The sequence below is a fragment of the Coturnix japonica genome, chromosome 1, assembly GCF_054131305.1.
Source record: "Coturnix japonica strain WE chromosome 1, WE-NBRP24, whole genome shotgun sequence".
Lineage (NCBI taxonomy): Eukaryota > Metazoa > Chordata > Aves > Galliformes > Phasianidae > Coturnix > Coturnix japonica.
In genome coordinates this window covers 132,796,453-132,824,394 of record NC_140663.1, presented here as the reverse complement: position 1 = coordinate 132,824,394, position 27,942 = coordinate 132,796,453, and the positions used below count along the sequence as shown (strand labels likewise).

The 27,942-nt window shown below is 41.9% G+C and overlaps 1 protein-coding gene across 9 annotated transcripts in view; it reads left to right on the top strand.

Moving 5' to 3' along the window:
* The window catches only part of CLYBL (citramalyl-CoA lyase), a 152,050-nt gene that overhangs the window by 69,096 nt on the left and 55,012 nt on the right, over positions 1-27,942 (top strand). For all 9 annotated transcript variants that reach the window (XM_085535912.1, XM_085535903.1, XM_085535895.1 and 6 more), the window contains one exon: positions 9,389-9,578. In XM_085535912.1, the coding sequence (XP_085392038.1) occupies positions 9,389-9,578 (190 nt within the window). Of the gene's footprint in view, positions 1-9,388; positions 9,579-27,942 lie in introns of those variants that run through there.

The following is a 27,942-nucleotide window of genomic DNA, read 5'->3' as shown; positions in this document are numbered from 1 at the left end:
TTAAAAGTGCTGGAATTTCATTGCAGTAGACATTAACTCCTGTGATTGAAGTTAAGTGAGATTATTTTTTTTTATAGCTAATCAAGAGTTTAACAACCTCTGGGGCATTTGAAGAAAACGTTATACTGTACTTAACGAACATTACACTACAAATAAGAGTGATATCTCTGTAATTAAAACAGTCTGGATATTGCTTAATGAATGTTTTTCTTATCTTAATGTATAGGCCATAAGGATTCATGTTGTTGCCTTTATTAACTTGTGGAGTTAGTTAAAAAGCTGGTTAAAACAGTAAGTCCATATCGGGTCAATATAAAATGCTTATGTAGGGATTTCATTGCTCTTATAAATCTGACTAGTTAAAAAATAAACACAGCTGCTTGTTTGTGCCATCCTGAGCCGTGCCGCAGAATGGAATTTTTGCCTGTAGATGTTTCTAAAGTAAGTCTTGCCCCAAACACTGAGCTATTTGGGAGTGTTCTTCATCATCTCTTTAGGAAATACTTCAGAATTTGCTCCACACTGGAATCCAAAAGCAGAGAGTGCTTCTCAATTATTACAACAGCATTTGCTGGGGAGCTAACAGCAGCCTGTGTTTGTACTTTCTCCTATCGTATTAAGTCAGCTTTCACATAATTATTTATATTTAATGTAATTGCAGTGTATTTTAGTTTATGGTTGCACTGACCATTCTTCAGCAATTTGATATTTACTAATTGCTGGCTGAATTTTTCTTCACCACTCAGCTGTCTGGCACAGAAACAAAGCAGAACTGATGCAAAATGAGGCTTCAATCTGAAGTGCTCGGCAAAACGTAGATCATATTTTTGCTTTTCATCAGGTTCTGAAAATAACACGCAGTTTATTTAACGGTTGAGAACCACTGCCTTTATGTTGTTAAAAAGATGTTCACCAGCTGGATTGCATCTGCTAGATCCCGAGTCTCGATTTTGCGCCAGTCTCTGTCCCGAAAACATAAAAGAGGAGATTGACCTACAAATAGCCTACAAATACATATTGAAGAGTTTCAGCATCCTGAATGAATCCTCAGTCCTGCAGGCGCTTCAGCACACGGGCAATTGTAGGTGTTTGACGAGTCCTTTTGATGTGTCTGGGCAGAGCACATGCATGAGCAAGTTTACAGGAGCAATCCCAAAGTGCAGAGAAGATTGTGATATGGTTTTGTTTCCTCCGAGTAGTAAAAGTGTCTGCGCTTTATTTAGTAGCGCAATTTGCATGCACTTCTAAGTAAGTGCACGGGAATCGCTGAGCTGTTGGTGCACGGCAAGTGTAGTACACCGTAACTTGTAAATCAACATGACATACAGCCTAGTTGGTGAAAAATCCTCAGAAGTACGAAGGAAACCTCATTTTGTGAAACCGCCTCACCCCAGCAGAAATTAGAGAGAATAGAACCCGTGATAACGCATCTGAAATCCTCAAAGACACAAAGCGTGGCGCAAATGTCTTCCTTCTGACAACTTCCCTGGTAGACTGATACCGACTCTCCTTTGCCCAGCTGCTTCATTTCAATATTATCAGGAGCGTGTTTCTTGTAATTTTATTGTAAGTACAACCTGAATCCAAGCTGTTTTCAGAGCCGGCCCTGTTTGCTGTTATCTCTTGCTGTGCATCACTGCATTTCTGACCCCACAGCTCTGGTGCAGACAGCTGCTCTGGCTGCAGCACCACAGTACTCCATCGGGGCTGATTTCACCAAGTGCTCGCTTCTTATTTTACGTGGAATTTGTTAGCAGTCCTTGGCTGTGGATGTTTGGGCCTGGGATGGTAATGACAGTAATTAGCACCGATTTCCAAATCCCTGTCTTGGTGTTGGCTCTTGGCATACATGCAGGACAGCTGTGCGAAGTAGAGAGGGGAGTGGTAAAGAAAAGGGATGAAAAACATCTTTGAAGAGAAAAAAAGCTCTGTCCAAATGCTGTCACCCATTTTCGTGTCTGTGAGTGTGCATAGGGTTGTGGTTGGGTGAGTTTGGAAGCATTCAGACAGTTAGCAGCAAGGGCAGTGTCCCAGGGCAAGCCAGGGAGAAGAATGTGAATTGTTCCCTGACAAGACAGGGGTGTTTGGGTGTGACTGCCCAAAGAGAACATCTCCTCAGAACTCTGCTATTCTGCAGAGGCCACGTCTCTGATTGAATAAAAACACTGATTTGTGCTTGTTGTGTACACACCTCCTAAGGCAAAAACTGCACACTGGGTTTTCACCTGCAATTCATGGGTAATGTGTGCCCCATCCTCCTCCCAAACTGGAGGATGCTCAGTTTCAGAAGCCCTGTTTATCCCTTGGCATCACACAGCCCTGAGCACGCTTTGGTTTGTACACAACAGTGATAAACCAAAACAAACAGGAAGTCATTGTCATATACCCAAAGTCATCCCTTTTACATTGCCATGCGTGTCTTCTTATGGCTGATCTCACTTGCAGTCCTTTCTGAGCCTCCTGATGATGTACTGCCAGGCCTTTCTCCTTATAGTGGGATGTTTTTATGATTTTAAATAGGTTGTCATTTCATTGCAATTCTGTAAGAAATATGTCATGCAAGAGCTTCTGTCCAGACATCGTGTGGCTAAACAGAATCTCCCAAAATCTCTGTGCAGGGTTGTGGATTAAAAATGGGAAGAATAAACAACATTAACTAGCTAAATGAAATCACCTGAAATTTACCTATAGAAATTGAAACTTCAGAATGTGGTGTGTCAGTATCCACATGGAATGAGGGGAGCGGCCCATACACCACGTGTCACGTATGTTACAGCTCCCCAAGACAGGACACCAATTAACCTTGGGTGACAGCAGCACACACACACTGCCACGGATGCACACAGGCTTTCCCGTGTGAACAGCCTGTCGCTGTTAGCGGCAAGCAGCCCTGTCACCATGACTCATTCTTTAAATCTTTTTAAAACTCTCCTATTAACTCCAAGAGGTGTCACACCGCCGTCTTCCTCAAAAATGAACTGGTTTTGCTGCCTTAAAAATTCAAGGCGTGAGTAATGGGAGCAGCCCGCCGTCCTCTTCCTGCCCCCAGCCTTATTTGACCATTCTGAGCAGAGAAGAGAAACCCCTCCTTCAGTCACAGTGACTCAGGGCATGGTGAGGCTGTGAGTGAACCAAAACAGCGGGGTCAAACGTGGTTGAAAGAACACGGAGAGGGTAAATAAAAGGTCATTTTTTTCTACTTTTAGTGCCGGTGGGAGGAGAAAGTTTGGTTAACTATTTAACCTGTGATAGCCTTTCATCATTTTATGGCTTAAGGGTCTGTGGTTTCAAGCTTTTGTCAGTGAGTTACTGGTTTGTGCTCGATCTGTGCCGAGGCCAGGCTCTGGTTTCCAGTGATACGACTCACATAGTTTCACTGGGGATAGGAAAAAACCTACAAACAACAGCTTGCAGCTTACATTTTCCCGAACGTGACTTGCCAGAAACTTTTGCTGTGGTAGTCCATTTGCATCTGAACACTGAGCTGCTTTCTTCTCCCCACTTCTCTATACCACTTTCTTTTCCCATCAGAGATCTCCATCCCCCGGTCATTTCCCACTGGCTTTGAGGTACAAGGTTTCAGTGCCCAGCCTGCCTTGGCCATCACTACCCTGGGGTCTCAGGCCACCCAAACCCCGTTGCCTAATTTCTCTGTGCCCCATGCTGCCCCCCATTCTGCCCCTCCTGGAGCCTGCAGTTTGTCCTTTCCTGGGCATGTCCTCAGCCCAATTGCAGGATCTCTCATGGCTGTCTACACGAGCTTTCAGGGTAATTCTTTTGCCTTCTCAAGAGCCGAGAGAGAGGGGTCCCGCTCCCATCTTGGCTCCTGCCTTCTTACACCTGTACAGCTCCATCAGCGTCAGGAGCATTAATGGTAGCTGTGGGTTGCTGGAAGATCACACCAGCCTTACTGGGGACATGAATAGCGGCCAATGGGTCTTTCGGGATGCCCCGACTTCTCAGTAGATCTGCTTTTCGAAAGTCCCAAACCACGGGAGAAAGCCGAGTTGGGGGGTTTGAAGGCTTTCTTAATTTTCTTCCTTTTTTTTTTTTCCTTTTTTTTTTTTTTTTTTTTTTTTCTTTTTCTTTTGGAGCGTCGGGGAAACGGCCTCAGTGGGATGGGAACAAAAGAAGAAATCAAAATGTAAAGCGGAGCGTTTGATGTGTTGATCAGCCGCAGTTTTGATTTTAGCATAATTGGATCACCGTTAGCGGGCAGTTGTTTAGGCGAAGTGTCCGGGTGCAGTCGTGCCTTTCTCGGCAGCGGATATCCCACGCCTTCTCTTTCCGAGTGAGCCCCGCTCCCCCCAGCAGCAAAGCGCACTTTGCTGCCGTAGCCCCGCTCTGTGCCCGCACGGCGCTGCCCAAAGAGCCTCGTGTTTTCCGCCCGAGAAAACGATGCGCTTTATTTTCCCCGTGTTAACTTCTCAACGATCGCGAGGAATTTGTTCTTTTTCCGTTGTTGTTGTTTTTCTTTTCGGTGGGGTTTTGTTATTATTATTATTATTATTATTTTCTTTCAAAGTGCAGCCCTTTTCTCTTTCCTCCCTTTTCTCTCTTCTTGATATTTTTATTTCCCTTTTATATGGAGACTTGTAGGTTTTGTCACTTCAAACGTTCGCTGGTCCTCCTCTTTTCTTCTGCTTTACAATACGCACTAGGAGATTTTTTTCTCTCTCCTTCTTTTTTTTTTTTTTTTTTTTTGCATATTCCTCCCCTTTCTCTGTGAGATATTGTCGCTGACCAAATTTAAAACACTACAGTATTTAGGATCCCCGCGGTGCCATTTGAAGTATTTGGACCTGGAAAATGCCCCAAGCAATAACTACCTGAATTGCTTTTAATTACACAATATAGCTGCATCATTTTACTTCAGATTCTTTTTGATTGATGCTGTAAGGCAATTGTAACCATGGATGATGGGATTAAGTGCCTCTTGAAGTGACTTTAGCTTCTTGTGGGAACAAAGGGAAAGAAGAGAACACTTAGTCCCTTTTGGAGCGAACAGCCTTTTTTCACTTGCTATATAAAGAAATACAATTAACAAACATTATCCCCAGAGGTGAATTGAAATGTACGTGCAGACAATAACTGCTCTTGACTGCAATTAGACATATATGATCCGAGGAATTTTGGCCATTCATTAGCGCTAATTGTTTGAGAAACAAACCCACAGAACAAATGATTAAAATGTTAGTGCCATAACCGGGATTATTAGCATGTGTGATAAAATGCATGTGCTGCAGCTGTACCAATAAAACTCTCGGGCAAGTCGCTTTGATTTGACGAACGCTTGGCTTGGCTGTGAGCTGCTCGTATTTGCACAAGGCCTGCTGATGTTTATAACAAACAACTTCTCGCTTCTTTTCTTAATTAGAAAGAATTACCATGCAAATTGGGGCGCTTTGTAATCTCGCGCAACTCGGCCTTTGTCTTCGGTGGATCGTTTGTGCGTGTTGGGGAGCTGCTCCCTTGCAAATCAGACATAGTCAAACTGCTGTATTTAATTTGTGTGGGCTTCCTTTTTTCTATTTTCACACGTCAAACAATTAGCTGAAGGAGACTTCGCTATGTCAGCTACGCTGCGTTCAGGGTCGCTTCTTGTGATCCTTAGAAACTTGTTACCAACACCATGCTGTAGGAGTAAAGAGCTGGCCTACCAAGCCATGGGTATTTTCCCATCTGTCGGGCACGTGATGCTGTAGAGTTTCTTCTAGGATGGTTGGGTCTGGCCAATAAACACAGAGCGGAGATGCAGGCTGAAGCGCTCATCTTGAAAACAACTTGTGGAAGCGCTTTACTTTCCATGCTGCAATTTGTTGGCTCCAATGAGAAGGCACAGGTGTGTACCATTCAGTGTAGGCGTGAGCACGAGCAGTGCTGGAATATGAAAATGCAGTGTGCCTCAGGAGCATCTCACTAGTTGCTGTCCTTCTGTATGGCTGCCATCCCAAAATGCAGAGTGCCTCTCAGTAATCCAAGTGCTTTTGTTTTCTCCTTTCTGAGGATGAGCTATTTGTTCTTCAGAGAAACTGCTCTCTCAGAGGATCAAGAATAACTTTAATTTGCCGGCTACTTTTATATATTTGAAGTAGACTTCAGTAGAATGTTATGTTTGCAGAAGAAATGTGCCTTGATCACCAAGACCCACAAGCATTCAGCATGCTCCTGGATGCCATGCATGGAAACATGCTGAGGTAAAACTATGCACTGAGCATTACACAGTAGCCTACTCCGTGTTTTAACTTAGAGTGCTTAATGGAAGAAACACTGTCTTAGCATATTCACCTGGCTTATGTCTGTGTATTTAGTTTTAAACACAGTCAAGCTTAGTTTGAATCATTAAAATACTTGCAGTCAGCAGAGGTGTAAGATTTTCTTCCTCTTTACAGCATAGGGTTGTAACAAATCACATTTCCCCTTTAAAAAAAGCAACCACACTGAGGATGTTCTCACTCCATCAAAATAACAGAAGATGGTGATCAAGATAGAATTTGCTGCTGGAATAGCTAACTGTTAGTAAGCATGCCACTGTCAGATTTACAAGGTTCTGTAGGCAAGTGGATTCTGTTGTGGAGCTGCTTCTTCCTGGGCAATTCGTTCTGTTGCAGAACATAACATTTGGCTATGCAGCACAAATGTGCAGTGAGAGTGGGATTTGTTGAAGAACATTTGGCAAAATAACAGCATCTTTCCAGATGTTTATTGCAGTCACACCTAAGCATCCTTGATAACAAGTCTTATTTTGCACTGACATTTCTAGAGCTCTTTGTTTCGGGAGGAGAAGGTGTTGTGATGGTCAGCTGACAGCAGCTCCTTCCATATATTCCATTTTCAGCCAAACATCCTGAAAAAGCTGTGTCATGTTTCATAAGACTATTCATATGACAAACTGTCAATATATTTTTCTAATGCTTTGTGTCCCAAGAAGGCTGCTCTTTGAGCCCCTGGGGCTGCAAGTTGATTTCTAACACTGAGACTCCAGTAGGTTCATGGATTAAATCTGCTGCTACTTGAGGGGGTGCCACGTTGCCACCCCATCTAGAGGGATGTTCATAGACCTGAGTGGAGATATGTGGCTAAGGCTGCTCTGCTGGCAGTGAGGGTTTAGTTGTGTGTGTGTGACAGGAGATAGGTCTCCTCCCAATATGCCCTGAAGTCGTGGTTTTAGCCACTTCTGCCAGGGTAGGGTGGGTTGGAGGGCTGGTGGGAAGCAATCTAAGGGTGCTCCAGGATCTGCTTGCCTGCAGGAGTTAACTATTAATGGTCCAAGCTCTTTGACTTCTTTGTGCCTTTGGGCACTACAAAGTTGAAGCCATCAGAGACAAAAAATGGGAATGAATCACTTTTATCCCCTCATACTTGTCTAGTGAAGGACTGCAGACTTCTTTACTGACCTCTGTGTCACACTGAAAAAAGACCCTCCACTCTTCCACTTCCTCCTTGCTCTTCCAAAGAGTACTACTGCAAGAAAATAATGAGATCAAGCAGATTTAACTAGCAGCCACTTGAGTTACCTCAAGTTGTGTCATCACCCCCCTCTTCAACAAGAGGCTGGGAATATGGAATGGTTTGTGGAAGATGAGCAAGGAAGGTGCTCAAGAGAAACTCAGCTGGTGTTGATTATCAAGATCTCCAGCACCCATGTCTTGGAGCTGCTGTGGCTGAAGATAAGATTTACTAATGAGGGGAGTGGCACAGTTTGTAATAAATAGTGAAGCATTTCTGTTTAACAGCAAAGCTGCCATGTTGCTTAGGTTGAGATGCATTACAAGGGAGAGATTGCTGTGTGATTTCTGTGGGTTTATCAAGCTAGCCCACTCAGGATAGGCTGAGACCTGGCAGAGGAGCTGCTGAAGTAATTGTCCTTTTCTGATTAGTTTGCTGAGATAAAATGCAATTAAATCTTTCTTCGTGTTTTCAATTCAAGATCTGTCTTTCAGGATGCCAAGTCTAAGGGAAGGGAGAATGCACTGGTAGGGTTAGTTGAGAAAGCAGTTTGTCAGAAAGGCATCACGTTGGCTCTGATGTAGATTGACTGAGCTCATTTCCAGGTGTTTGAGAGGGTTAGTCACTTTGGAGAAAAGCCTTGTGTGCATGTAGCTGCGTGTTATTCAGATGTAGCGACTTGGGAAATATTATTAAGAGGGACATAAGAAAATGCACAGGTCCCTGACATGATGTGATAATGACATATTCAGTGTGGTGCTGGAAAAGCTTTGCATTATTCAAAGTGCTGAATAATATACAAGATAATGCATAATGGTGTTGGATTATGGTAGGATTATTTTGTGATTTATAAGTGCCTTGTGCACTGGCCCTGGCTATGAAGATGAGTTGTGTTATTCTGTCCTCGGTTTTGATGTAGCAGAATGTGTTTGAGGGGTACAGCTTGAAATAGATAGAAGCAGTGCTAGGGTAGGGCAAGGGCTTTTTTTGAAAGGGCATGAAATGTAGCAATGCTATCCACAAAATATTTCTCTGTGCCTGTAATTATGGAGCAAGGCAAGCTCCCTATTGTGCTTGAGGGCATCCTCCCCACACAGCCCTGCTGCCTCTGAACACAGCCCCATATTTGGGGTGGGTAGGCCACAGCCTCACCAGGAATGATCAGCATGGAGTGGAGTCCATCACAAACCCATCACTTACAACCACTTAGATGAAGTCCACTCAAGCCTTGTGGCACTGCAGGCTCACACCTGTGCTGAAATGTGGGGCATGAAGCCTTTATAAGCATGAAGAAATTCTGTGGCCAACTGGCCTGCTGACACTGCTGGTGGGCTTGTGAGCTCTGCTGACATTCCTGGTTTTCCTCGTTTCCCTCTCCATCCATTTTGCTTATTTAAAATTTGCATGAAATTACGTTTGTTGAAATAATACTGAAGTTGCGAAATCAACCTTGCAAAATGGTGTTTGTTTAACCAGCCTTCCTTCTTCAATCACAGCATGCCATCCAGCTCCTGCAGCACATGTGGCAGGGAGCAGCCCCTGTCTTAAAGTAGCCCTGACCTGCTCCCAGCACAGCCCGTGGAAGAGTCCCATGGCAGAGGGGAAAAATGAAATAAAAACCTTTATGTATTTAGTGCTTGTCATAGGGCACAAGACAGGCAGTGCAATTAAGGCCACATGGATAACCTCAGCCCTGACATTCCTTCAGTTCTGGGTGTTATAGTTTGCAACTTCTGTTGAACATAGTGTTGGGGGTTTTATACTATAATTACCTTTAATACTGATATCTCCCTACCTTAGCTGTAATACTAATATTTCCCTACTTTATCTCTTCCTGAGAAATAAAATTAAAAAGCCACTATATAGATAGGGAAGTTTTGTTTTTAAGATATTGTCAAGTATTCTTTAAAGAGCCTAATTTCACCTTTATCCTTTACAGGCTGAGTTCTTCTCTGCCAGCTGGTGTTCCCAAGCTCAGCTATCGCTTTGCGTCATCTCACAAGTACATTCCCAGGAGAGCTGTGCTGTATGTACCTGCGGATGATGAAAAGAAGATACAAAAAATCCCATCACTAAACGTCGATTGTGCGGTGCTGGACTGCGAAGATGGTGTGGCTCTGAACAGAAAGGTAATTAAAAATTATCTGTGTGATACAATCAGCACTAACTAGAACGTGTGGGCAAATATTGCCTTTGCCTTGGGGAAGTGGCAATCAGACAGACGAAGATAAATCTTAAGATATACAAAGTAAAGTGATAGGTTTTATGGAGATGTTGGAGAACATGCAAGAGATGGTCCCTAAGAGGGAAGCGAGTTTTGAAGGGCCAGGCATAAGCACTCACCATGGAAAAGTGGGAAGTGCCAGTATTTTTTGCCATGTATTTCTTATAGATAAAGAGGAAATAGACTGTTAGAAGAGAAGCAGGGAAGGAAGAATTGGCTCACAGTCATCAAGTGGGGATTTTGTTGTTGAAACAAAAGCTTCAGATTGTGAGCAAGAGTGTGGGTTCAGGCTTGAGCCTTGGGGTATTTAGAAAGGTTTACTCACTGAGACTGTCAGAGGAAATGTTGGTAGGGTTATTTCTGATTAAGACCAAGTCCACCAGGGCGCTTTAAATCAAAGGAGCTGCAAGAAAGCAGGCAGAGTGAGAAATAAATGAAGATGTGTGAAGTACCGGTGCTAAGTTTTTGATGATGTTCGATTTTGAGAGAGAGAATGATCCAAACATGCTTTCAGATATCCTTGCTGGCAATCTTTTTAAAGTATCTCAAACAAACCATTAAAATGTTTCACATCTCAAATAATGCAAACCAGAAACTGGTTTGAATCTTTCACAGTGAAAGATAGTTTGGAACTGGAATATAAATGTGCCAAAGCATCATCTTCACATTTGTAAGTGTTGCTTGTTCATTTTACAGTATCTCAAACAATAGCAAGCACTATTTAGGGTTTGAGTATTAACGTGTTCTCCAAACAGTTATGAAAATAGGCTTGAAAATTTTCCTGTGTTATTTCAAAAATGTGGATGAAATTCTATTCTTTTCAGTTTCTTGGGAGTTAATGATGCTCTCCAGAAGGACTCAATTTGGTAGTGTTCCCTTTAACTTCTGGGTCTTCTTTCCAGGTCTTCTTGTATGTTCCTGGTCCTGTTGTATGTTGGAAAGAAAAATACTGTGGTGTTTTCAAAGAATAATTTTATCTCTGAAAAGTGAAAATAGGGCTGCTGAATGTTCATGTAGATAAATGAAGACAGACGGAAAACATTTTCCAGTTGCTAAAATTCTGTGTAAAAGGCTAAAATTGTGTCTGCTGTCACAGTGAATTAGTGTTGTTTAGTTCATATTTGGAAGGCTGATACTGTAAGGTGACACAAGACACAATTGTGTGTTAAACTAGCATTTTTAGGTGCAGCTTAATTATGTAAAACAAGCCGTTTGTAGCAGAGGCATCAGTTTGTAACACAGCAAAATGAAATTTTATGATCAAGGTGACAAATTTGATAGTAGTAATTTCTAAAGGGTGATAAAATTCTAGCTTTGTTGAAGTGAAGGGGAGCTGTGCCACTGGCTGTAAGATTTCAAAGAAATTAGGAGAAAATTATGTAATACAGACTGGAGGTGACAGACAAGACCCTGACTGAGCTTAAATGCAAACAAGAAGCAGATAGGAGGTAAAAGAAGGAGCAGGTTATCAGGGAGCAACACAGAAATGCTGTCTGGGCACACAGGGACAGAAGGTGGAAGGTCAGAGCTTGGCTGGAATCTAAACCGGTAAGGCTTGAGCAGGTCAGCAAGAATGGCTACGAGGGGTATATCAGTAGCAAAAAGGAGAAGGAAGACCAGGTGGAGTGTGGACTTGCTGCTCCATGAAGCCTCAGGCTTTACTCTCAGGATCTGTTCTCAGTACTCCTAGGGCATTTCTTAGAAGCAAAACTTGTGGCAGGAGGACATAGGCACAGCAGGAGAGGATGAAGTTAGGGTACGTTTAAGCTCGTCCATGGGACCAGATAGGGCACACTGGAGGTTGCTGAGGGAGCTGGCTAGTGTCATCCTGAAGCTGCTGTCATTCGTCATTGAAGGGTCATGGTGTCTGGAATGGTTCCTGATGCCTGGAGAAAAGCAAATGCTACAGCCATTCTCAGAAAGGGTAAGACTGAGGAACCACAGGCCTATCAAGCTCACACTAGCAGTTGTGAAAGTGGTGGTGCTGGTTCTCACTGAAGTTAGTTCATAGCCAGAATGGACTGATCAGGAACAAACCATGCCCAACAAATCTTCCCTGAATAAACTACCATATTTTAGTATGAGAGATTAAGAGAGGTCTACCTTGACTTTATCAAGACTTTGGCATTGGCCTTACAGAGTATCCTGGTAGTCAGCCTGAGAAGAAATGGACTGTGTGGCCAGACTGTAGGGTTGGTGGCAGTTTGGCTGGTCATGGGTGGTATGTGCTGTGTATATTTTGCAATTGCCCCTTTTGGGCCAAAACCATTTAAGTTCTTCATTAACAGCCTGGTTGCTGGGAAGGAGCCTGTGAGGGGCTACCAAGGTGGTCAAGGCACAGGGAGGAGAGGCTGAGGGAGAGTTTATTCATACTGGAGAGGAGAGAGCAGAAGGAACCTTGGTGAGACCCTACTTTGACCAGGAGGATGGAGATGATGTTCTACTGAGGTCCCTTCCAACCTGAATTAGTCTGGTGATTGCACAACCAGTAGCAAAGCATGATTCAAAGTGATTGGAAGATGGAATTTCATTTTTAGATCTGCCACAGATACTCAGGAAGACTTTGATTATTAGGTTCTGTGAATGTGAAGCTGAAATTATTACTGCTCTTGCTGCTTAATATATTAATGTTTCTGAGGTGTTTGGAGACTTTGTGTGAAAGATATGTCAAGAATATGCACTGAAGTATCATATTCAGTGGCCCATTGCAAATGGGTCATCTAAAACTGAGAAAAAAGTACTGGGTAACACAGCAACACCAAGTCTGTCCTTTTGATTTATCATTCTTAAAATAAATAGTACTGATGATTTTTGCTGTTTACTGCCATGTTTTATATCAATAAAAATTCCACCGGTGAATTTTCTTGAAACTACTATTAAATGTTGGGGTTTTGGAAAGTCAGAACCTGGCTGAAGGTTCACAGTGCTTTGGGCCAATTTCATCTGCTTACACAAGGTCCTTGCTTTAATCATATCCAAGCAACAAATTTGAACACCTCACCAAGTCTGTTTTACAAGAGTCTGTGTGGTACACATTCAATTTAAGCAAGATGCAGATAGATCAAGGATCTGGAATATCAGTGGTTCCATTTTTTTAAAAAATGAAAAGCCATTCCCAAATGAGAAATGTTGCAGTCTGAATATAGAGTAGTGGAGTAATAGAATCACTTGAGTTGGAAGGAACCTTTAAAGATCATATATATGTTGAACTGCAATATTTCTGTAGCATCCAACCTGTTCTTTTTTTCTTTAACAAGACAGTGCCTCTCCCTGTCCTGCTTAAACAGCAGTCTTGATCTCATGGTCTCTGCAGATACACTTCTGAAACATCCCAGAACCCTGATAATTGCCTGTATTCAGCTCTGTGTTCAGCTGAGAGCATATTCTGTCTCACCAGGTAAAAAGTTGCTGGAATAAAGAAAAACTAATCAGCTGCAGAGTTCAGGTTTCTTGGAGGAACATCTTTATTTCTCCGCACCTGATACCCCTGTTGGGGGCAGGTAATTACATTGTGATTGTCTGCACAGAAAGTAAAGCCATATGCAAAGCTTTGCTTGTTTTGAGACAGTGGCATCATGAGCAGTTCAGTGATCAAGGAACAGCTGGCAGGAAAACACCCTCCTTTGATTATAGCATTTTCTTTGTAACTTCCTATGCTTAGCTCTTCCCCATCCTCTAGCATGAGTCCCCTTTCAGGTTCCTCTGGACCTGTGCCTGTATCTTCTGCTTCCCAAAATCTTCTCTTCCTCTACCCTTTGGTCATGACTCAGCAGCCTCTGGTCTTATCACTTAATAAATAGCTTCCCCTCAATGTTAGTTTTTGTTCAGATTTGCCATAATGTTAAACTCAGTAGTGGTGTTAGATCTAATTGCACTTTCATACTGGGGAATTAAATCCTGCCAGCCACATACAAATGTTTATTTATCACTCTTTGTTAGAAAACAACAACAACAAAAATCAAGACATACAAAAATTCACATCACTCATGGGTGTTTTTTTTAATAATACAGGTGTAAAAGCAATCTCTTGGATTAAATATATGTTTGGGAAACTTCTGTAGGATCCCCCAACATGAAACACTTTATTTAAAATTGAGAAGTGTTGCTGTTTTTCCTCTGGAACTGAAGAGATCTCCTTCATCCAATACAAGTGATTAATATTCAGGGCTGCTCTGTTAAATGATGTCAGACTGATGAGAGTTTCAGTTCCCCTTTTGCTGTGAGACACTTTGTGACTTGTAGAAGGAAACTGTCTTCTCCTCCAGTGCCTGAGCAGTAGAAGCTGGGAAAGAGGAAGCTGCATTCCACCCTTTCCTCTCATCCCTGCCTTCAGTGTGCTAACAGCAGGCCCTGAGCCTTTCTGCTCTCCCTGTGCTCCTCAGTGGTGAGGGGAAGTTCACTTTGGCTGGGGAGATGGGTAGGGAAGGACCTATTTTGGCTCATCCGCAGCATGGTCTCTTAGGGTCAGAGCGTAAATTTGCTCCCACTTAATATCTTATAGCAACCACTTTAAAGTCCATTGCTGTGATGTGCGATGGAAGAAGAAGAAGAAAAAAAAAAGAAAACAGTTAATTCTTTTGAATCATCTATTTTTAAAAAATAGGATTAAAGCCTGACCACTTCTCAAACTGTTCCATTATGAATGATGCATACGTGAGAGATGACTCCGGGTTCATTACAGTTAAGAGCAGATCATCCGCATACATGCTGATTTTATGGAGATTTCTCCCCATGAGAATGCCTCCTCCATCGCTATAGTGATCTGAGTGATCTGATCCTGGGGTCAGAACGAGCAGCATGCCGGAGAGAGAGCATCCTATCCTAGCATTTTTCCCCTAATATGAGATCTTCTGACCTTTTTATTCCTTATCACAGATGAGAAGAGGCTCTTGCATACAAAGTAACATTTCAGCTGTGTTTTGGGGTGGAGATGAATACATAAAATGGGTCAGCATGATATACAAAAAATCCTAGGCTTTCTGTATTGAAACGTATTTCCTTGTTGATCCCATTTTACCATATCAGTGGAAAAAAGCTGCAGTTGGTTTCCATAAATCTCTAGCTACTTCAATTAAAACCAACAGTTTTCCTGTATTATGCTATGATGATTTTTTTTTTCATATATATATATATTTATTAAAGCCAGGATGGCTGGGATTTATTAGTGCTGCAGGTATTTCTCTAGACTCATAGTGAGAATGTTAGCTAGTACTTCATAGGCACAGTTACATGAAACATTGATAACTGGGTTATTTTACCAGGCCTTTGCTTTATTTATAATAAATTAGTACTGTACCTAATTGTATTCCTCCTACAGGGAGAAGGCTTGCTGATAAAGTGTGTAGAGAATGATTAAATGTACACAGGCGCATAGTAGGGCGACTTCTCTTCAAAAGATGCACAAAATTAAAATGGGAATGCTGCTCTCCCTGGTGGCTTGCCATTATTAAAAGTCTCAGTAGCATGGGAAATTTCTTCTGTAGGAATTGGAGAGTCCAAAAGTCTCTCCAGTATATTGTAGGGAAGCTGAACTGTACAGTGGATCTCTGCAAGGCCTTTTTGATCCTTGAAGAGTTCTGATGAATATACATTTTTATGGAAGTTGTAAAGTATTTTCACTTTCTTCTTAATCCCACCATGGTACTTAAAGAACTGCCACTCCTTACTGGTAGCTGTGACAATAAACGTTCTTGTTCCCATTGTTTTATCCTACAAGCCAATCATCTTCCTTACAGAAAGATTTGAAGACTCCTAAGTATGGTCACAATATTCAGCAATTTTCTTCTTAATGATCTCAATAATTCTTGTGTTTCTTCAAGCAGAGCCTTTGAAACGCCAGCTATTTCTTTTCCACTGATTCAGATGTATCCAATTAAGTCTGACTTGTACGTATTCTGATATAACAATTACTACTGACAGAATGGCATCTAGAAACTTAGTGAAAATGCCTCGGCTCACTATAAACCGGAATTTCAGGCAGAGGTATTTTAACAGACCTGAGAAAATGCTTTAAAACACACTGCTATTATTTGTATGGATGTGTATTAGTATAGACTTGGAATTCGTGATACTTTAAAACTTCATGAGAAGTCATCTATCTTCAGGCACAGTAACACACCTGGGTACTGTAGGCTAATTGCAGGGCTAGAACTCATTATTACTACATATTTCTGTGGCGTTTCTGGACCGTTTTGCAATATTTCCTGTGTTGATGTAAGAAGGATTTGGCTGCACAGCGAGTGAGCATCTAGAACTCTGAAGGGCATTGCTGGGTTTCAAGTGTGCTGTAGCATATCAAGCCAATACATAAAGTTGTGTATACACATGAAACTCGGAAACCCATTGGATCAGATTTGTGTAGATTTTTGTCTGTGTACAGGTACATGCACAGGGTTATGTTGCCAGGGCTGTGGCAATACCAGAAGAGATCAAAATATAAAGGTACTGCCCAGAAGGCTGTCAGCGGTGTTCTCAGTACTCAATAACATTTGTTCCATGTCTCCTTTTTGTTGGTTATGAGCAGAGATGTATATTTGTCTGTCCAAATTTCTCTTGCAATGATCTCAAAATCTGGTCTTGAGCCTAAGACTTCATGATTCTTTTAACAAGCAGTCCACTCTGCTCATCCTTCCCTGTTGCAAAGACCACATTTTGAGAACAGGGAGGCAAACCAAATGTTGGGCATCCCAAAGACTCCATTAACAACAGCATGAAACAGAAGGTGATAGCGCAGAGAGTATAGAACTTGTCCTTTATTTTTTTCTAAGTATCTCTACAGTTACAGTCAAGGTAGCTGTCCTAGTGGACTTTTGCTCTGATTATAGGTGAGGCAAGAGAAGGCAGAAATTGATTCTACTTTTCCCATTGCATTAGCTACATCACAGCTAGACCTGTCCCAGGATAAGGAGGAGTGGAGGGATCTTAGAAACAGAAGAGACATTTATCTGCCACAGTGACACTGAGTTTGCCTTTGACTTGGGTGGAAATTGACTTGGGTGGCTGTGGATTACTGGCAAAACCTGTGGTATCTTTTATCAAATTACTTAAATGTTACCCATTTACCTGGGACTTAGTGGTATTATTAGGAGACAAAGAAAGTGGTGAGGTACTAAGTAAGAAAAAGGAATTTTTGATGTCAGATTGTGGAACACAGCTGTATGCACGGAAGTTACAGATGTGATGTCTCTGATCTTGGCTAAGCTTGGGAACATGGGCAGGTATTTGCTGAAAGTATGAGATTTAACCCCTGGACCTTTGGTTTCATCAGTTACTCTTCTGGAGATCAGAGACAATGATCCTGTTTCTTGCTGGTGAAAAAAAAAAACCCCAGTACCTATGTAAATTACATACCTAACCCTCATTTCATCCCACTGTGTGTCTTAATTATTAAGAGTCTACAATCCCTACTATGCTCCATCTTCATAGGCAGATTCAGCAGATCTTATTCAAATAACATTTGTCAGTGAATAAGGACGTTTTTGATTAAATGTGTAGTTCAAGATAAATCCCAATAGGAGTTGGAGTTTCCTTCTAATATACACTGCTACATAAAAAACTGAAGATCTTACCAGCTCCTTAGCTTGCCTGATAACCCTGAGTACTTTTGATTAGCTCATTTTCTGAGCATGTTTCAAAAGTTACCCCCTTTCTTTGAGCTGTTGATTTCATGAATGTTCTGTGAAATCAAAGCCAACAGTCAAGCCAAGGGTTGCTGTGATGGAATGCATGTTTGTTGTGCAGGACAGTCTGCTCCCAAAGTAAGCAAAGAACCACCTTAAAACCAGCCATTTATTTCCACTAAAAGCTAAGCGTATGCCAGGACATCCCTTCAAGTTAGAGTAATTTATCTCTGTTCAACAGAGGACAACACATGGATTACATTTGCCTAAAGCTCTGTTTTTTACACATTCTGTGAAAGACTTCCTTCTTTGAACTGTGAATAGACTTTATGTTAAAGAGGGCTTTAAACAGCTAAAGAATACACTTCTGTGGAATGAACTGCTGAACAAAATAACTATGGGACCAAACTTCTGGCTTACTGAAACCAGAGAGCATCCAAAGCTACTAATTCATTTTGCATTAGCATCCCAGAATAGAATATATGCAATTCTGGTAATTTTCCTCATCCCTGTCTTAAAAGCCATCATTATTTTGGCGCAGAAAAATAGGGAAGCAGAAGTACAGTTTACTCACATCTAAACCTGCACATCACTGCTGGTTGTGCAACAGGCTCTAAGGGCAAGAAAGCTCTTAATGAGTTGTTGCATTGCCTGTCGCCATGCCCACATTTTGGGCTTTCAACCAAGGAATTCTTCTGCAAAGTAGAAAGTATCCTTTTTTCCCCATCCTTTCAGCTAAGTCAAAATATCTAGCAGCACTTGAAGACTATTATTGTAGCAATGCTTTTTATGTACGTAATGTACGTATGCTTCCTGTGTATTTATTAGCACACCTAAGTGTGCTGGCTGAAGCCTACTGTATATTTTTTTCTCCAAAGGCAAATACACATATCTACAAATCCAGCACAGTACAGATTTTGTTGTTGCTGTAGGTTAATCTGCTAAGGTTGCCCACCTTTCCTTTTGGCTACCAGTGTCACAAGGGAGATTATGGTCTCTCTTCTTGTTTATCGATAAACAAAGTGATAAGCTGACTGTGGAGTCTGATTATCACTTTGCGTTAATTTCTGAAAGGATTAATAAAATCATACTTCTTTCTGCATTTGACTACAGTTTCTATCTTTAAAGGAGCTTGGTTGCTCTGAGATTTCTGTTTCAGCTTCTAAATGGCTGCATAACCTCCTAGTATCTGCTTTATATCACTGTAATTGTACTTTCTGCTGTCTTTCTTTCACTGCAGTGCATTAGGACTGCCCCCTCCAGAACAATAAACTTACCAGTTATTATCTCTTCAAGGCTAGGGGAAAAGAACTGCAAATATTTTTCTTCATTTCTGATCACTGGTCTCCAGAAGGTCATAAATCCTTGTACTGTTCCTTATTTGGGAGCAAGCAGTTGTAAAGATGATGGCTGTTCATTTTAGCATCATTGTAAAACATTGCTAGCTCATTCTTTCCTCCTTAATTGTTACGGTATCGTATAGTATTGCCGCAGAATAGCTGTTCCTATGCCAAAATTGAGATAGCTTCATCTTCTAAGGTTTCCTGATTAAACTGTGCATTGTAAGGGGTTACACTGAAGAAACTGATCACCTCTTCCCCATTTGTCAGGTTATTTGCTTACATTTTAAACTTTGGTTCCACACAGGCCCTGTCTTCCACTCATTAACCAATCGTTTTTAAATAGAATAAATGCAGATAATAATTTAGCATACATTTTCTTGAGAAAAAGGGCAGATTAACACATGTAAACACGGGTGGATCTATTTAAATAAACTGTCCACAAAATCCTTACAATATGTAAACAACATTTGTTATGCCTTGGAGATAGCATATGATTGGACTCATGAGACCCTGTTTATCCTACTGAACAGTTTCTTTCATAACTTCAAAGGGAATTTTATATATTTATGGCAATAGCAGGGTGTTAAGTGTAGCTAGACAGAAATTATACCTCAGCTATTTAAGTTAATGCCAATAGGGATTAAATTAGATTTTATAGCTGTTAGTAGAAGTCTGTTTTGTAGCTAACAAGTGGGATTTTTAAATCCTGGAAAGCATAATCCTATTATAAAACTGGCAGCTGAATTAACATTATCTAGGAAGCACGTCTTCACGGATTAACATTTTTTTGACATTAACAAAGAAAAACTAATGCTACAGGGATATTAGATGCTTTTCCCAAAAGTGGGAAAAAAAGGAAAGTGAATATAGGACAAGATAAATGGCATAAATACTGCAGTAAGGGGGAAAAAATGGAGTGAAATATGCATGAGAAATGAAATCTGGGAGTGACCATGTCCTTTATCAAATACAAAAGAGATACACGGAAGAAGAAAAGGCTCCACAATTGATAGCACATATGTTAGCCCACGTGTTGATTTATACACAAGGCATGGCTATCCTGTGCTCATAGCCATGAAGGCATTATGCAGTCCTGAGATCTGAGATCTTTGCATTCCAGATAGATGCTGTGAGAGACAAGAGCTGACAGTAATGCAGAAGAAACACCCATCCCTTTATTAAGCAGGATCGTAAAGCTTTTCCACAGGGACATTAACGATGTTCTCTTTACCTTGAAGGGCAGCTATGGGACAACTGCTGTAAGTGGTGGTTGTACAGGAGATGAATGAGTAACTGAACTTGCTGTCTTGCACTACCTTTTTTTAGGTATTTATTAACTAAATAGTCTGACAACAGTGGTACATACCACATCAACTTTCAATCAAAATCTCCATCCCAGTATCACAATGAACTTTTCATTACTTAAAATGACAAAGTATACATCTACTTTTCATTATTTTAAAACTTTCATGTTTAGAACCTGAGTCCTTGCTCACAACTGCAGTATAGAAATAGTAGAAGTATTTTGTAGTGTAAAGTATTGGGGAATCCACTTGATATAGACAAAACTGTTTTCTAGACTTTGCAAAATATTCAGTGTTGCTGATCCTGTGCAGGTTTTACAAGAACAGCATCTGTTGGCTGCCATTTTCTCTCACAAATTTCTTCTTCTGTCTTGTCAAATATAAAATTTCATTAATTACTAATGAGAGATGAACTGCAACAATTTCTTCTGGCTTTACCTTCTAACATCCAAATCTCTTGGTTCAAGTAAAGCCACCATTAAACTGGATTTTTGTGAACAAAGGTTGAACTGTGGCTTTACAAACCCAACGTGTGGCTTTACAGGTTGATCCATGATTTACTGCATTCAAAACACTGCATTTTTCCATTGCCTTCACACACATGCTTGATTTTCTAGCTGATGGGAATTCACATACTGAGCAACCTCTGAACAGCACTTGATTTGACTTGACAGAAACGCGCAGAAAGAACAACTGGCTTTTAGCCTGTGACAGCCATCTCAATCCCCAGTCAACAGATGTCACCTCTTTCTATGTCCACGCCTTCATACCATCATAATTGTTGTCAAAAAGAGGGCACTGCAGGGCTCACATTCTCCCAGGGGTGATGTTTCCTGTAAGAAGAGTGATGATGCTTTGCCGTAAGCACACTCAGTAGGTCAAAGAGGTCTCTCAGAAGTCTCCCTTTCTGTCACTGTTGGAGCTCTGAACTCTCCCTGTGCTGCCAAGAGAGAGCAGTCCCACAAGGGTCACCTTTCTATGCCATATGGTCTTGGCAAGCAGCCTCCTTCCATACTGATTGGGGTAAAAAAAACCCAAAACCAGCACTTGTAGTAAATCTGTGGGTATTGAGCCTAATTCCTTGAGAGAAGCAGAGGATTTATTGAACTGTGTCTTTTTTCCTTCTAATAGTAAATATATGCAGCAGGGGAGCCCAAGACCTCCTGTTGGGATTGTTTGCTGGAGAGCATTCTGGGGTAACAGGAGTGTTGAGCTGGAGCAGCTGTCGTCATCTTCTTCAGTCCCCTGATCTGAAGTAGGATGAAGCTTATCCATGTCAAAGCCTTTGACATGATCCCTCACCATATCCTTCTCTCAAAACTGGGGAGGCATGGACTGAAAAATGAAAAATTTGATGGATTAAGAACTGGTTGGCTGGTCGCAACCAAAGGGTTGTGATCCATGGCTTGTCTGGGTAGAGGCCAGTCACAAGTGGTGTCTTGTGCACCTTGGGCTGGGGCAGTTCCAGGTATTTATACAGACTGGGGGAAGATCTCCTTGAGAGCAGCCCTGTAGAGAAGGACTTGGGGGTCCTGGTGGACGAGAAGCTGGACATGGGCCAGAGGAGGGCCACTAAGATGATCAGAGGGCTGGAGCACCTCTCCTTTGAAGAAGAAAGGAATTTGTTTAGCTTGGAGAAGAGAAGGCTCCGGGGAGACCTCATTGTGGCTTTCCAGTACTTGAAAGGAGCATGTAACAGGAGAGGGATAGTAGATTGGAACAGGTTGCCCAGAGAGGTTGTGGGTGTCCCATACCTGGAGATGTTCAAGACTGGGCTGGATGTGACTCTGAGCAGCCTGGTCTGGTGGTTGGCAACACTGCCCATGGCAGGGGATTGAAACTAGATAATCTTAGAGGTCCTTTTCAACCCAGGCCATTCTCCGATTCTATGATTCAAACCACTCCAGTGGATATTTCTGTTGGTGTGGCCCAGAGATAGCTATGGTTCTTCTTTAATGTCTGTTACAGATTTTCTGATATGTGACACTGATGGCAAGCTAGATGTGAGCCAGCTGCTGCGTCTGATGCACGGACTCAGATGCGAACAATCCAAATCATTTATTACAAGTTCTCACATCACTTACATACCTTCACAAGTTCTCCTTTCCTAGCTTTCCCATTCGCCCCTACACATCAACAGAACATTCCACAAATACTCTTCAAACCATTCATGCAGGCACATTATCCAATCAGAGCCACGAGCTCTTTCTTCTTCTAGAGGTGTCCTTGGTTCTCATGCTGTTTATCTTGCTCCACAGCTGCTGCTCTGTGCAGTCCTTCTTGTATTCCCACAGCCAGTAATGTGCCCCTGCTGCTCACAAAGCCAACCATATTCTGGGCTGTATGAACAGAAAGTTGTGGCCAGCAGGGCAAAGGGCTGATCCTGCCCCTCTGCCCTGCACTGTTTAGGCCTCACCTGGAATACTACATCCAGATGTGGAGTCCTCAGTGCAGGAGAGACATGGAGTGTGTCCAGAGGGGGGCACAAAAATGACCCAAGGAATGGAACACTTCCCTTACCAGGTCAGGCTGAGAGTACCGGGGCTGTCTTTTTCATTTCTGGTTCCCAAAACTGTTAATTTCAACTGAATTCTTACAAATACAACTCTAAAATGTGCAGTTGGCTCCTATTTTATACTGTATGATGCTTCTGCTAATATATTTCCAAAATAATCTTTGTCTTTTTTTTATAATAATCCTGCACTAGTGACACCTATTAACTTGACCAAAATTAGCATTTTCAGCTGTGTTTCTGCCTCTGTTTCTCCGTCTCATGCATGATATTGTTCTCTTTTTTATTCACTTTTGGCAAAGATCAAGAATGTGTTTGCGTTTTCCTCCAAATTCTAGATCTCTAAAGATGATGTAAATCTAATCACTCTTGCACTTTTCAAGCTGTTACTGAAAGTATTGAAACCATGTCCATTCTCCCACTGGGGCAGCTGGTCTGTGGAAATGCTGGTTGCTGGTTTCTGAAGGCAGGTTTCCACAGTATCGTATTTCCTTTGATGCTGTTATGTGCAGCAGTGTCAAAAGCTTTCTCACATCTTGGATGCCCTCCATCGAGCCTTGCCCAGTTTTTCAACACTTCTGGTGGAGTGGGTTGCTTAAACTGGATATTCTACTTCAGATTTCACCTCATTGGTGTTCAGCATAAGACAACAGTAACCTCCTTAGTTTTCTGGTCATCCTCCTCATAGTGTAGTCCAGTATTCAGTTTACTGTGTTTGCAGTATAAGTGCACTGTTCCTTTCCTGGCCCTCATTCAGGTTGCCACTCACTTAAGTCTCATGGTCTTTCCAGTAACCAGTCTCTGCAGCCTGTCACCCTTGGCCAGGCAGGTACATGAGATTATCCTACTCCTGCTGCACGTTCTCTCTTCTTGCTGAGCTTTTTAAAGTTCCATTTGGCCCAGTCCTTCACTTTCTCATGATGCCTCTGGATTGAAGCTCTAGCAGTAGCAACCCTCTGGTTTGGTGTAATTGGAAAGTTTACTGAGTGTTCAATCAATGTCATCACTGGTGTTGATGCAGAAGATGCTCAATAAAATTGGCCCCTTTGTCAAATCATGGAGTCTTTCTACCAGCTGCCAACTAGGAATAAGCCATGGACAACTATTCTTCAGCTCAGCTGTCAAGACAGTTTTCAGCCAATTTAATAGTTCATTCTTCCCTTCTGTATTTTCTCTGCTTCCAGGTGAAAATGCCATGCCTTCTAAAGTCACAGTGTATGACACCTGCTGCTCTCTCTTTGTTCACGTAGCTAAATAATCATTTTGCCATCAAAGCTCATCAGATTGATTGTGCTGAGATATCCTCTTCCTATCTCCAAACCACACAGACCATCTTCTCCTTGTTTGGTTATCTGTGGTTATCATGATACCATGATTGTAACCTGTTCTGCCTTCTTTTCTTATTTACCTAGCTGGAATATATAGTGTTGATAATCAAGGGACTTTGTTCTTGTTTTGTTATACAACTTCCAAGTCTTGGGTATTTTGAAGCATTGCAGCATTCTGTGCCTTCTGAGCAATAAAATTTAATTGCCTCAAGTTAAATGTGGATACCTGCATCTGAAAATGCGACTCCTAGCTACAATACTAATGTGGCTCTAAGCGTGTAAAAGTCTGCTTTTGTGCATGCTCATAAATGCCTCTCTCCTTTTCTGGCAGCTTGTTGCCTCTCTAATGCCAAGGCTATTGGATAAATTCCTTCTGTCTGAGGCTCATGAGTAGATGAGATCAAAACTTGCATAGCAGATTCTGACAGGAGACAAAGAACAGCAACCATTGCCTTTTTATTTAAAAATGGGTAGGAAAGGAAAGAGGAAAAAAGTGATCTTGTACATAGTGGGGTGTGTAACAGACTCACTGGAAGCTAATTGATCAGGATCATAGAGAAGTCAGAATAGTGGAGCGTATTGATGTTGCCTGGTCAAGGAAGGAGACTGTGGGCAAAAATTTCTTTAAACAAATGAAAGAAGTCTCTGAAATTCTTTCTGGTTTTCATGGAGGGCTTTAACCATCATCCACTGAGAGGAACACAGAACAAAACACAAGCAATACAGATTTCTGGAGTGCATGGGAAACAATTTTTGATGCAAGTACCGAACAAGATAACTAGAGGAAATGTTTGGTGAACTCCTGAGCAATAATGAACTGTTAATCAGTGGCAGCTCTGTCCGCAGGATCTGTGAGGAGCTTAAGATCTTCAAGGAACTGAGGGAAAGGAGGATTTCAGCTTGTTCAGTGAGATCGTAGGCAGGACAGATACCGTGTTATGTTGGCTCTGAAGGGCAAGGAAACTCATAAGAGCTGATCAGACTTCAATGGCAATCACCTTAAAGTACAAGAAAATCAACTTAAGCGCAGGAGAAAAGGCAGGCATGGCAGGAAGCCAGCTGGCTGAACTCTTGATTCAGTTATAATGCAGAATGGTTCTATGCAGGGAACAGAAGCAGGAGTGGGCTACCAGGGAAGAAAACAGAAGAGCTGCTTGAGGATGTAGGTAGCTGTAGGAAGCAATAAGGTCTCTCCTGAGCCTTCTCTTCTCCAGGCTAAATAATCCCAGTTCCCTCAGCTGCTCTTCATAAGACTTGTGCTCCAGGCCCCTCACCTTTGCTATTCTCTGAGTACAATCCAGGGCTTCAATGCCTTTCCCGTAATGCAAGAGTTCTTACCTATAGTAATGGCAAGATACACACACACACACACAAGCATCCCACCCAGTATCTGGCCCTAGATCGTATTAACAATTTGTGTTCTCTTGCCATTAGCCTAGGATTTACCACTTCTTGTCTCCCATAGCCCTGCATAGTTGATAAACTGAAGGTCAGGTTTCTGAAAGTCATAGACTGGTGATAAGAAATTTGCTGGCACTATTTTTGTTTCAATAGGTTTTGGGTGTTAAACTGTTATTCCAAAAACCCATTTATCTAAAAACATGCCTGTGAAATGAACAGCGGTAGGAATGACGTGATTGACCATCCTATAGAATGAGGAAGGAAACTTCACAAAGGTAATACATGCTTTCTTTGAGATTGTAGTTTCAAAGTGTTGTATTACTTCTTTGCTGTGTTGACCCACATACAAGGGTTTGTACGTGCAATTTGTTTTACTATTCCTTTTGTAGTAGGAGGAGGAGCATCTCAACTGGGTTAAGCACAGTAGACAGTACAGATAGGAGCTTCTGGCCACCCTGCTGCTCTTGCAGTTGATTATCTGTTTTCAGTAATTACACATTTCCATCAGGGGTGCAATGGTTATCACCTCTGGTAATGAGATTACTCCCATTTCATACAAGTGTAATGTTCTACTGGTTCCCTTTTGGCACTTTACATGTCTCCTTGACTCTCACTCTCAAGGCTTACTGAGGTTGCTCACCATATTCTCTCCTACAGACCTACTGAACCATGCAAACTTCTCCCCAGCATTTGTCAGTCTCATGGTAGTGACAAATAGGCATGCCAAGATAGCATGATGGCACGGGCAGAAAATAGCCTGCTTTGCAGTTATATAGAGAACTTGTTCAAATTTTTGTGTTGCCTTTTTTAAAGTGGCTACAATAGGCTATTAAAGAATGGAGATTAAATGTTTTTCACTCCCGTGAGGGATTTCTGTTACCCACAATGTAGCAGGATTGTTTATCCTTGTTTTTTCATTCTGTTCACCATGGAAGGAAAACCAGATAAGGTGCTATGCCTTCATTACAAGATTGAAAAACTTGCAGAATGTGCTGGGATTCTGTAATTGCAGACTACTTGTTCCCCAAAGCACTGTTAAAAGTCATTATTGTCAACAACAGGACAAGGCAAGAAAAGCGGATGCTGGTGTTGCATCTGACTTTTACAAATAAATCCCCCATTCTTCTGGTGCTGAGTAAGTACCTGAGAAATTTCTTAAATGGAAAGAGGGAAAATCCGCAGTAAGGGGCAAATAAATCACTGAAGAAGACACACACACACACACACACAAAGTTATGTGTGTTACTGGAGCTTAACAAAGAGGAATGAGGATGCATTGAAACATTACTCTGCAAGGAGCTGCAGATTCCAGGCATTCCTTTTGATGGAGCCTTCTGAAGGAAGGTTAGCGGCTGTGTACTCTTTTTGAGACAGCTTTTTCAGGTCATAGATCTGGCCTAAACAAAAGTATTTTTTCTAAACTACTGCTTTCATTTCCCTCCTCCTCATGGCAGGACTCCAGCAGAGTTTTGTAAGCAGTCCGAGGGCCGTCCTGGCAGCATCTCTCTCCCTGCCTCTGGGGACCAATTCCAGGTCATAGATCACAGTGAAGGTATATTTCATAGAGCTATTTGGCACTTCCATATGTCCTTTAATAGTTATTTTTATTTTTTTTTTTCCTTCCAGAGTGTGGCATGAAAAGGGCAACACTGTAGGCTACCAATCAACCACCTCCTTAAAATAAACCTCATCGTTGCAGTATCTTTCATGTAGGCATCCCAGTGTGTAAGCTGCATGGTGCAAAGAAGGGCATCTGGTTTTCACCCCGTTCTGGAAATCAACTGAATACATAAATGCAGTTTTTGCCAAGAGATATAAATGCAAGTGCTTGAGCATCAGCCTCGGAGCACAGACTTCCTTGACTCTCCATGTGGTTCCAGGAGCCATGTGACCCGTTCCTTCAGTGCTTTTTTCCCATTAAAATTGATCCAAGATCCCAAAATATAGGTGATGAAATTCCCCTTATGTATGAAGCTGACAGATTTCCCCAAGAGAAAGAATCTGATCAGGAGACCAGAAAGTAACGCTACCTCTGCAGGAAACCTATCACTTAGGAGCAATGGTCTCCAACCTGAAGGTGCTGCTAAAACTGAACAGTGCTCCCACACAATCATGTCTGGGGGGCAAGAGCTTAAAGGTGCAGAAATAGCTGTCCAAGCTAACTTGGGAATAGGGCAGCATAGCTGGATACCTACATGTTTCTGGCAGGAAAGGGAAGCGTGAGAAGTGAGTGTGCCAACCACCATTAAATAAGCTGGGAGCTCTTTTGCTGTGCAGGTTTGAGGAACTCCCCAATGTGCAAGGGGACGAGGAGGTCTGAGCCTCCCACACTGAGAGCAACACAAAGGAGCTGTGCACGAAGCCTGCTGTGTGAAGGAACAGTTTCCTCCCTTTCTGCTTTTTGGTGTATCCTTTCTGGTCCACCTCCCTTGTTTCCCAAGTGCTAAAATGAGACAGGGTGGTGCTCAATCCAGTCGCTTTCTTTGGTCATGCTTCTGGAGACCAGACCCCAGCTGTGAAGTTAAATTGATAAGATCTACATTTCAACAGAATAAGACATATAATTCACCCTTGAGAAGTCAGAAACCTTATTTCTGTCAAACTACTGCTTAAGAGAAGATTAGAGTATACTCTAATTCAGTCCAATCTACCCAGTCAAATTACATGCTCATTTCTTCTCTACTTTAAAAGAGTAGTAATATAAAAAGTCATACAAAATTTGGGATCTTTTTCAGCATTGCATGAGGTCACTGAGCTTGGGT